Source organism: Onychomys torridus, chromosome 2, assembly GCF_903995425.1.
Source record: "Onychomys torridus chromosome 2, mOncTor1.1, whole genome shotgun sequence".
In the NCBI taxonomy this organism is placed as follows: domain Eukaryota; kingdom Metazoa; phylum Chordata; class Mammalia; order Rodentia; family Cricetidae; genus Onychomys; species Onychomys torridus.
Window position 1 is genome coordinate 78,715,324 of NC_050444.1, and position 12,142 is coordinate 78,727,465.

Genomic DNA, 12,142 nt, shown 5'->3' on the forward strand with positions numbered 1-12,142 from the left:
AAATTGATTAGAAGCTCTGTTTTTTTTTCCTTAAGGCACAGGCAAAGGTTTATAATATGCTTGAGGCAAAATTGCAGGATGCAAGAATATATTTACAGTTCAATTCTGATATTTCTGTATATGAAGAATATAACCTATTATACACAAATATATGATATATAAAATACCTGTCTAAAGGACTGGCATTATTCATTTTTAGTTTATAAATATATCTATATTTATTTTTATTTGTTTTTGAGAATTTCATGTGGTATAATTTTTTATCATATTCTCTCCCTGTTTCCCCACCCCTCTTAGCTCCTCCCCTATCTCCTTACCCACCCAACCTCATCATGTCCTTCCTCTCTCTCAGCTTCTGGGAGAGACAAAATCAATTTTCTCCATTTCTTTGGTTTTTAATAAAAAGTGTTTCTTCTGTATACTCCAGTGCATTTTGTATAGAAAACAGCTCTTAGCTTTTGCTCACAGGAAGCACGAGAGGTCATGTCCTCCTCACTGAGAACATTGCGCTTGGCAGTTCAGCAAAGTGACATTTGATCGGTATGCTACGGCGGAGGTTGGCTAACATTTTCTATAAAGGGTCAGATATTAATATGTTCACTCAGTGAGCCACACAGACATCACCAAAGCTGCTCAGCCTGTTGGTTCAGCACAAAACAGCCATGGAAAGTGTATAAACAAGGACAATGGCTTCTTTTGGAATAAAACTCCATTTATGGACAACATTGGACACTCATGTAGTTTTCACACGTCTAAATAGTCTTCTTTCAAGTTTTTACAACCACTTAAAATGTAGATCTCATTCTTAGCTCTCAGGAGAAAATAAAAAGTCTGTAAAACAAAAGTATGAGCTTTAAAATATGAACAATATGAATCCAGCCATGAATAGGAACAGGTTAAAGAGACTTTTTGTAGGACGTGTTGACTAGTGTTAATAACAATGTAGCATTCTTAAAAAAAAATTCACTAAATAGATTTTAAGTGTTCTTACCACAAATTGTAATATGCATCTGAGATAATACATGTTTAATAATTAAACTTAGCCATTCCATGATATATGCAAATTTCCAAGTATCATGTCGTACACACTGTACAAAACTTCTGTCAGTTAAGTGTTAGTTAAAAAGGAAATTTTGCTTGAACAAAAGACTGAAAAATGTCATCATCTGCTACTTTGAAGAAAGAGTACCCCTCATGGTACACATATGTGAACATTTAAATTGGATTTAAGTACATGTAATTATGAGTAGCCATAATTGACCACACTCCAAGGTTGTGAAATATTATCAATTTTTGAATCTGAGTATTTCTTTAAGGATTGAGTCTGACAGGTCTTAAGTTGTATTTGCTGGTCTCTGCCTTAGCAAATGAATCACATTCAGACAACAGGCAGCTGCTTTGAAGACGGAATGGCTCAGAACCTCGGCCATCACCTTTGTAGGGGAAATGCGACAGTTGCTATGTAAGGGAAGATCCGAGGAGAGGGACAGCTATCAGGTGTACCTCCACTACAGGAGGGCTGTCATAAACCAAACAGGACATAGCTGGGCCTCTGTATACGCCTTTGGACAAAGTTCAAAGGGAAGAGATGTTGACACTTTAAAGAAACAGGAAGGTAGTATTTCAAAATGTGATTCAGACATGTTTTAGTAGAGAGAAAAGGGAAGAAGAATCACATGAATGTCCCATTCAACTTCAGGGCTGTCCTTCATAAGAGAAGGCGAAGGAGGGGTCTGGGACCAAGTACCCATTCTTGTCTCTACAGAAGGTGCACGACCAGGTTTGGATAGTCGGGAGGTAAAAGAGTAACGGGTGCCATATGTAACATTAACTTGTATGTTTAAGAGATGGTCTTTTATTTTGTTTTTATTTTATTTGTATCTATCATCTATCTATCTATCTATCTATCTATCTATCTATCTATCTATCTATCTATCTATCTATTGAAACAGGGTTTCTCTGTGTAGCTTTGGTGCCTGTCCTGGATTTCTACCAGAACAGTCCAGAATAATCAGCATTCTGTAAAGAGAGCTCTGTGACCTCTGCCCCACTGTTCAAAAGAGCAGCAGAACCAGCTGCCCACAAGACTTCCCTGTCATGCAGAGACTGTGCTAGAGACACACAGCTTCCAATAGGCAGTGCAAAAGTCCACAGAAAGCACGGGGGTGGGGCTTTCTCTTCACCGTGACTCCCAGTTTTTGCTAGAAGCACCATTCAGCATTTTATTATTATTACTTAATGATAGATTTAGAAAGTCTCTGAACTAAATAATTCACTTTGCATCCATGTCTGAGACCTAAAATCTGATAGCTGTGTAAAAATTTGAGTTGTATAAATATCTTCCCCCCAAAAAGGGAAAAAAGTTAAAATGCCAAAACTGTAACTAGGCAGTTCATAGGTAGGTAGGTAGAGGGGCCATCTCTCTCTCTCTCTCTCTCTCTCTCTCTCTCTCTATATATATATATATATATATATATATATATATATATATATATGTTATAAAATATTAGTTTGCTTGGGCTGGGGACCGAACCAAAGTGTATGTGTGCTAGCTATCTAAAGCTTTTACTCCAAGCCTATTCAACTCCCCTCTTTTGCTCTTTTATTCTTCGATGACTAATTCTTTATTTCTGAGACCATGTTTATAGGTTTTCTGTAGTGTCTTTTTCTTTTCCAAAAAGATATGTTGTCTGTGCAGTCAAAGGAAAATCACCAATGTGTGTTATATTTCAGTGTTCATAGAAAAACAAAATTCGCTTCATTCAGTAGTTAACACTCAACATTAGAACCTGGAAGAGTCATCCTGAGGTCAGAGACATTGTGAGAATTATTTAACTTTTACAGGGTACAGGATTTTGTTTTTTCTTCTCTTATTCACTCTCTCATTATACCAAGATGCAACAATATGAGACCCATGGCAAACCAGGATGAGCTACTTCTGGTTATTAGTTAGTAGTCTGTTCTTTTTTAGCTACAACAACCACGACTCTATTTTTTTCTTAGTGCCACCACAAACTGCATTCCCTAAGTGAGTTATTTTCTTATTCAAGGGTTTTTGTTTTAAATATCTCCCATGAATTAAATGGTACATTAATGATCCTGCTGGCTAATTAGTAAATAACCAATCCAAACTGAAACTATCCTGTGAAACATGATTTTATTTGGATTCATTGTATCTTGTCTAATGGGTTTGTTTCAAAGACCTGACAGTGTTGATTTATAGAGTATCATTTTTTTTAAATTCAAATAGTGTTTCCTAACCATTTAAAAGTTCACTAATTTCAGTGTGTTGAATTTCCTACTCAAAATCTTTTATCCAATGGTAATGAAAAGCTAATTCTTAATAGTAAATATCTAAAGTTAATAATATACATTTAAATGAGAAATATGATTGAAGTTTTCCATCTTGTTAGGGACTGAGATCTAACGGAAACCGTAAGAATATGGAAGACAGTGATGGTGCCTACACATGATACATATTCAATAATTGTCAGTGAGTCTATGAGTCATTATTGTCCCTGTAAACAAGTGACATAGCCAAGATGGGAATGTACTAACCATTTCGGGTACTCAGCTACGGTAACACACAGATTGTTCTTTGCTGACTTTTCCCATGGGAACAGTTCATCACAATTATGTCTTTCTTGGATTATATCAGTTTATGTGCAAGAAGCATGTGAGCCGATGGTAGTGAGATCAATCATTCCGTGTAGAACATAAACAAATGCCTGAAGCCATTCAGCTCTTGATCATTTCCAAAGCTTTGCACAGCCTGAGGTATCTAGAAAGGACACTGTTGCTGCTGGAAATGGGGAGAATATTAGGATGCAATGTTTCAACAGGTTTGCAGGACAGTTTTTCCCTATTTCCATGATGCTGATGTGAGGGGTGGTGGAGGCAGACAGGATGCCAAGAAATCGCGTATGACTGGTTATGCGGTTCATCACTTCTTTCAGTAAATCCCAGAGAGACAGCAAAGGTTACTGCGCCCAGTACAGAGGGGAGGTGTGCGATACAGTTCTGGCCAAAGATGCGCTTGTTTTTTTCAACTCTTCCTACTGGGACCCTGAGGAGGCCCAAGAGCTGCTGATCCACACTGCGTGGACTGAACTGAAGGCTGTGAGCCCACTCTGCCGGCCCGCTGCCGAGGCTCTGCTGTGTCAGCACCTCTTCCAGGAGTGCGGCCCTGGAGCGGTACCTACGCCCATGCCCGTTTGCAGGTAAAACTTTGAAAATGAGGAAGAAATCCCATTCTTTGTCTGTATACCAACAGTTTGCAAAAGAAGACATCGTTGTGTGCAGGAGGCCTGGCAAATTTTGCCATTCATCCAAAAGAAGTAATTAGAAGGATGAAATCTCTCCCATTTAAACCATTGATGGCAAACTCTGATACAAATACTCTGAACTTACAGAAAACACAAGAGTCTGGCTCAGTCAAAAGGTGTCTTGCACACCACAAAAAGAGCCCTGTGATACATGTGTGCATATGCACACACATGAACAAAATCCCCTCCTTGATAGGGACATAGGACACCTGTTATAGTCTGTGTGTGCATGTGTGTGTGTGTGTGTGTGTGTGTGTGTGTGTGTGTGTATGTGTATGTGCATGTGTGTGCATTCATGTGCATGCTACATAAGCTTGGGCTGCACCCAAGCCCTTACATATTTTAATTATTTTCCTTCTTAAATTACTTTCTCCTCTTGTTATCAGCCCTAACAATCTTAATTTGGAATTACTCAGGTTTGTCTTGATGCAATTTGTCCTAGTAAGCCTAAACAAAAATGAACTTCCAAATTCCAATTAGTCCAGCCAGCCTTTCTTCAGCTCAACAACTCATTACATAACCTGTCCAAACTTAACAGCGTCCCACTGGGTCATTTATCTGGCGTCTCAGGTGGAAGCAGGTATACCCTCAGGGCAGAACTCTGCTTCTCAGGGAAGGGCTGCCAAGGAACCCAGAGCGCTCCTGTAAATGGTTGCTGGATTCCAGGGAGCAGAGCAAGCAGAAGTTCAGAGTGTGTCCTTTCCCAAGCCCTGCCTGTTAGGCCGGAGGTGATGGCCCATGCCCCTTAGTTCGTATGGTCTTTAAACCATCGACCTTGTCTCTGTATCTTTGTTTTTAATTTTTAAAGGTTTGTTGATTTCATTTTATGTGTGCACCATGCCTATTGGCTCCCCTGAAACTACAGTTACAGATGACTGAGCCAGCATATGGCTGCTGGGAACTGAACCTGGGTCTTCTGCAATGGTAGCAAGTGCTCTTAACCTCTGAGCTATCTCTCCAGCCTCTGTACCTTTATTTTTAATATGAGCTTCAAAAGACGATATATCGGACTCTTATCTAATTCATTCCAAATTTAAAAACAAACAAACAACTAAACAAGATAGTATTACCTCTCACAGTACAGTACACCGTATCCTATCATGTCTTGCATTATTTAAGTCAAGAAGAGTCATTTCAAAAATACTTTTGTAAGCAATGACACTATGATGTGATGATGCTTCAAGAATACAAAATTTAAGCCTCATAGCAAATTTCTCCTTAGTCACGATTCAGCAAGTCTTGCTCGCCTTTCAACATTTCAGAGAATACTGCTTGGCAGTAAAGGAGCTTTTCTGTGCAAAAGAATGGCTGGCAATGGAAGGAAAGACCCACCGAGGACTCTACAGCTCAGGGATGCACCTCCTCCCGGTGCCAGACTGCAGCAAGCTTCCCAGCATGCACCAGGACCCCATGGCCTGCACAAGACTGCCATATTTAGGTAACAAAGAATTCCCTCTGGACTTTGGAAGTTAAGGAAAATTTACTGTTTTGAGTAAAGTAAGGTGTGTACTTAAAGCTCCTAACATTTTTAGGCTTTCTAGGCCTTTCTAATGATTTTCGCTTTGCCAGCTCCACACGCGTAATAGCAGAATCCTAATATTGCCCTGATTATAGAGGTTAGCATAAAGATGCATTTCATATGTTTTCAAACAAATCAAAGAGCACTATTAACTGCTGCTTGGATCTTGCTTTATTTCATAGGGGATTCTATGAGTGTAACAGTTTCTGGACTGTATGGGAAAATGGCTGAGAAACATCTCATGGTTTGTCAGCGGAATGGCGTAAAGGAATAAATAATCCTCTTTCTTAGCCAGCAGTGCACATTTTTAAGCATGCAGAAAATAAGCCACATGTTTGAAAATGCTGACCTCACAAAACAAAATCCCGAGCCACTGCATGGTGCTTTGTGAATTTCTTTTGTAAGGACAATGTTCCCCTAACAGCTAGTTTAATTTCGAAGATGCACTCTTCACATTCGAATGCTTTTCTGTCACTCAGTTAAATGCTGGCAGTGAAAGTCGCATTTCTTAGCAGTAGCTCAAGGGTCTAGAAGATAACTTAACACTTACTTAAAACCAATTTTTATCCTTTCCCCCTCAGATTATAAAAAAGAAAACATAACAAGTAAGTAATTCTGTTTGTGCCTCTGCAATCTTCTGTGTCCGTAAGTGGATTCGTGCATGTATATTTACATTACAATTCCCAGTATCCAGGACAGAATGTACTGAGCATCATCAGCATCCACGCACAGTGGCGGGGCTCATCCCCTCCCTCAGCTTATAGCTGAGGAGAATGTGACACTCAGTGCATGGAACAAATACTATCTCCTTCCTCAAGATGCTGGCCTGTTTTATGCATCATATCTTTGCAAAATCAGCCAAGTTTAAACTAAGACTTTTAATTCTGCAGTGACAATTTTGTGTTATATAATTAGTTTGGGATGGAAACAAATGCTATTTTTTTTTCTTTGTTGAGCTGTTTTGTGATCTTCATTTGTAATGAGTCTTTTTTTTTTTGAGAATAGATGTGCTGGGCTTTTTTTTACTTTCTTTTTTCTTAATCTTCATTTAGTTCATTTTTTTTTTTTTTTTTTTTTGAGCTGAGGATTGAACCCAGGGCCTTGCGCTTGCTAGGCAAGCACTCTACCACTGAGCTAAATCCCCAACATAGTTCATAAATTTTTATACACAAATTCTATATTAATTATAGAACCTCTTGTCATTTGGACCAAGGGGGAAAATGGAAAGGAAATAAATAATCTATAATCCTACTTCTCAGAATATTTTGTTTATCACTCTACTAGTAACAAAGAGAAAATTCTTAGTATATCGTTGGAATCTCATTTTCTTGTTGTGTTTATTTATTAGTAATTCTTTGAGAATTTTCTACAACATATTCTGATCATGTTCACCCTCTACTCAACTCTTATCAGATCCACCTCCATTCATACCCACCCAACTTTGTGTCCTTTAAAAATCAAGCCTTCAAGACCAATTTGTGCCATTGTTTTTATCTGAAGAGTTAGAAAAGTTCTATCCTACTGAAAAGGCACTCAAATATAGTGGGGTGTTTTATGATGATGGGGGACAAATCTATGGCCAACTCAATGCCAGACAAGCATTTTGCATCTGAGCTGCATCCTAACTCCTAGATTTAAAAAAAAAAAATGTTTTTTAGACATGGTCTCTTTAAATAGATCAGGCTGGCCTCAAGTTTTCTGGCTTTGATTCTTCTGGAATTGCAGATATTGTCTCAGAGTGACTCTTCGTCCACTCTACACATTGAGATCAACTGGAAAACTTTAGAAAGTGTAGCTGCCTGGGTTCCCTACATATACATTCTAGTGTATTTGGTGTGGAGTGCAATCTAGGATTTGAGATTCCTCTTAAATTTTTTTAACGTGACACATAAAATTGGACATATTTAGAGAGGATTGGGTGACGGTTTCATTTCCTGCCTTACACTCAAATCCAGATAAGCCTGTCTCCTCATCTACCTATTTGTCATTTCTTTGAGGTAAAAAGCCTCAAAATCCTTTCTCTTAACTTCTCTATAATGTAGAATACTGTCTTCTGACTGTGGGCTGGAACAAGGATTAGTTTTTGTTTGATTGGTTGTTTTTTATTGTGGCTGTTGTTTTAGGGGAGCCCCTTGTCAGTATAGTGCTTGCAATGTCAAGTGAAATCATTTTAAGAGGGTCATCAGGAGGGCCAGCATGACAGCTCAGAGGGTAAAGGTACTTGCTGCCAATGCTGACAGCTCGATCCCTGGGACCCACACAAAGGAGAAAGAAACCACTGTAAGTTGACATACTGAGCAGCACAAACCGGCTACAGATACTAATTTCCTTGTCTTTAGAAAACAATTTCGTGAGATCTTGGATACACTGGAGAAAGCTAGCTCCAACTCTTGTAACAGGATTCTTTTCCCTGCACATACGTGGGGCATGCCTGTGCTCTCTGAGTTAAAAGCAAGGAGTCTTCTCTGCTGTCGTATAGAGGGTCAATTCTAGCAAGGAAAGTGTCCTGATTACACATACCAACTCATGTTCTACGGAAATGTATTAAGCCCTCAAATGTTCCTTGTTTTATGATTTCTTTTTAAAAAGATCTTATTACATTTATTTAATTTGCGTGGGTGTGCGTGCATGCATGTGTGTGTGTGTGTGTGTGTGTGTGTGTGTGTGTGTGTGTGTGCAGAGAGGACAACTTGTGAAAGTCAGTTCTACCACTGGGTCCTGGGAATCAAGCTCAGTTCATCAGTCTAGGTGGTAAATGCCCTTACACACTGAGCCATTTTTCTGGCCTTGCTTTATGGCTTCTTAGTAAATTCCAAATATCATTACTAGTTCACTTTGAGGAGCAATTGAAATTTTTCTAAAAATCCTTCTCATCTTTGCATTATTTTTTACTTGCTCAAACACGGAAACTAGAGTTTCAGCAGTTTCTGGGTTTGTTTTACTTTAATATCATCTTTTGTTGAAGTGAAGTGAACACGCCATGACTTTGCCATATTTACATTAGTGTGTACTAAGCATAGTGTTTGTCCCTTCTGTGGGATTTCACTTCCAGGCACACTCAGCAGTGAGCCTGCCTTCTGTTTCAAACTTCTGGAGAAAATAAATGCATCCTGGCTTACTCTGGTAATGGAGAGCTACATCTCTTCCATCCTCTCATCCCTTCCAACTTGTCTCTCACCATTCCTGAACCTGAAGAGTGAATGGCTGTGCGCCCCAATCCTGCCAAACTGATTAGTGTGGTGGTACACAGTCTCTCATAAATTCTTCAACAGTCCTATAAAAGTAGGTGCCATGAACACGCTCCATTCTCCATACTAGTCAATGTGAGAAACAGGTCAACTGACTTGCACCGCCCCCACCTCCCACCTCCCTACCTATGTAGTGTAGTGTGGGGTTAAACCAGTACTCAAGCCCCAGTCTGTCTGATTCTGGCTCCATCACCAGAGTCTAATTTCTTAATTGTACAGCTGATGCTTCTCCTACCTTCTTTTTCATTTTCCAAGACCTCGCATGAAAAGTTAGCCTGGTTGTTCTAAAGGGGACACTGACGACTTTTCATGTTCCGTTAAGAGTGACTGTTCTTGAGAAACTCCTCCCGCTGGCCAAAATGTTCCTAAATCATCCAGACAACTTGACAATCCTCTTATCAGCAGTTAGATAAATGTATTCTTTGCTTTTAAAATTCAGTTTCCATATTAGTCAGCTACTGTTTTGGCCACCAATGAAGTGAGAGAGAGAGAGAGAGAGGGAGGAGGGAGAGTTATGTAATGCACTAATATTTTAATCATTTAATTATTGAAATGCTGATTGGGCCTGTCTTGTGAGGGATGAGAAAGCTAGAAATTCACAGAAACTGAATTGGAAGTGATTTTAACGGTTCTTTCACACAAATTCTCATATGGGGGGAGTACCTTCAGCATTGTCTCTGCAGACACTCCCTTTCCTGACTCTAATTCACTCCATTAATTGGGAGAACATTTCGGCCATGTTGAACTAGACTTGGCCCTCTGTAGCTTCTAATCACTGGTGTTTTTTCCATCCCTCTAGCTCACCCTCTGTGGCACAGACTTTGAAAATACTTGGAGACACATGTCCTATCTCCTTGTAGCTTCTTCCTCTTCCCATTAAACATCCCCAGTTTCCAGCCTTTCCTTTTGTGAGCTCAGTTCCAAAGTCCTCACCTTCATGTCTACCCTACGCTGGCAGTGAGAGATGGAGGAACGTTCAGAACTGAATGCAGTAGACAGAACACGATCCGATGAGATTTAGAATGCGGCCATTTCCTGTGATTAGGCTTGTTCTTTCATTAATGTTGAGTCAACGCTTGCTAATTGCCTAGCCATCTCTCTCTTGGGCTTGGGGGAAGGTGGATCAAATGTAGAGTGCTTGTGCAAGCATGATGATGTAAGTTCAACGCCCGCCACCCAAGTAAAAGAGAACCGGGATGGCACACACTTGTAGTGCCAGAGCTGGAGGGGGGGGTGGCAGGACAGTCCTTCGGACTCATTTTTTACTGACTTTTGGCTAGTTATGTTTCCACTTTTCTATGAAAGCCAGATCCTAGCTGTTCCTTCACATTCCACCTTCTGCCCACCATGGAACCGTTAGAGTCTCTAGTGAGACCCTCCGAATCCTTTCCTCTTGTTCTTTGCTTCCCTGGCATCAGGTGTTGCCTTGTAGAACGACTCTCTCTTGAGTCTTATTTAGAGAATTAGATGAAGTTCCCAGTCATGGTATCATTATCTATCTAGGTTAAAAACTATGTATTTTTTATTATTAGTCTTTATTCTTATCTTGAAGTCTCTTTCAGACTCAGTTGGTCTTTAGTGTGATGTTCTATATATTCCTCAAAGGAAGTCTTGAGAGTGAATTCTTGAGGTGGTGAATACCATCCAATAGTCTCCTTTTTCCACAATAACTGAGGTGAAATAGCATGATAGGAAGATCCTGAGTGACATCACATTTCTCTGATCGTCTTGTAGATGAAATTGCATATTTTCTAGCTTCTAGCTTGGGAAGCACATGGTTTAATGTGTTTGGCTATTTTTCTTGTGATTTTTTTTTTCCTGTCTGGGAAGAGGCTTTCAGATTTTCTCTTTATTGGTAGTATGTATAGTAGAAATCCTGCCCAATGGTGTGTATCCGACGTCTCCCTCTAGCTCCTTACTTAGGAGGACCTTCCTGTTAGGAGCTTGAGATCAGCCCTGATGGGGAGATGTCACGGAAGTCAGGGGTGCAGCTGAGACATCTTTCTGATGTACAGAGCTGACCAATTGCTGCACACTTAAAGCCCTCCTGTGGTTTTTCACCACTTGCTGCAGGGCAAAGGCCAAATAACTCCCCTTGGCACGTGAGACCTTCTTATGACCTAAAGATGATCTCTGCATTAACTGTAGAAGTTCCCATCTGCAACAACGAAACTGTCAGGTGCACTTTGGGAGGAGTTCAACAGCCTGGCTCTGACCCGGCACATGTATTTCTTCTTTGTCAACCTTATTTCCCACTATCACTCCACTCAACTCTCGGCATCCCCCCCCCCCCCCAGCAGGAGTACTGGTTTTGGCCTATCAGGATGCAATAACAAAGCACACTAAAGGGAGCAGCTTGTAAGCCACGGAAGTCTGTTGCTCAGAGTTCTGGAAGTTGGCTGTCCGGGTTTAAGGCATAGGCATATTTGGTGTTAGATGAGAATCATACACATGGCTGCCGTAGACATAGCTTCAGACATCACTATCTTCTCACCATAACTCCACAAGGCGGATGGACCCCTCTTAGAAAGGCATAAGTCACATCCGGCGTTTCAAGAGGCAAATGCTCAGACTAGAGTAGCTTGCTTTCTTTCTTTTCTTTGTTCTAGCTGCACGTATCCCTGCAGGCCAGAAGGGGGCATCAGATCTCATTACGGATGGTGGAGAGCTACCTTGTGGTTGCTGGGAATTGAACTCAGGACCTCTGGAAGAGAGGTCAGTGTTAACCGCTGAGCCATCTCTCCAGCCCCTAGAGTAGCTTTCTACTGGTGTTGCCTCTTTGTTATTTATATCTAACTTAACTTTACACCAGAAGACCTGCCTAGACCTGAACTGACACTGCCCCTAACTGTTCACAAGTACTTGTTACTATTCCCACAATGTCCTCTTGCATTGTTGCTAATAATCATAGCAATTGGTTTGTGCCTCCTTGGCAAGTAAGGCCACAATGCTCTTGTTTCCTAAGAATCATTAATAGTAATCAATGTATGGATGAGTGACTACTTGGCAACCATAGGGAAAAGATAAAGATATAAAGTTTGCTAAAGAAA

General features: G+C 40.3%; 1 protein-coding gene across 3 annotated transcripts in view; it reads left to right on the forward strand.

The window, feature by feature from the left end:
* Musk (muscle associated receptor tyrosine kinase) overlaps positions 1-12,142 on the forward strand; it is an 88,965-nt gene that overhangs the window by 64,992 nt on the left and 11,831 nt on the right. For 2 of the 3 annotated variants that reach the window (XM_036179976.1, XM_036179975.1), the window contains 3 exons: positions 3,957-4,220; positions 5,588-5,763; positions 6,426-6,449. In XM_036179976.1, coding sequence (XP_036035869.1) covers positions 3,957-4,220; positions 5,588-5,763; positions 6,426-6,449 — 464 coding nt within the window. Of the gene's footprint in view, positions 1-3,956; positions 4,221-5,587; positions 5,799-6,425; positions 6,450-12,142 lie in introns of those variants that run through there. The other variant, XM_036179978.1, reaches the window with a different exon arrangement.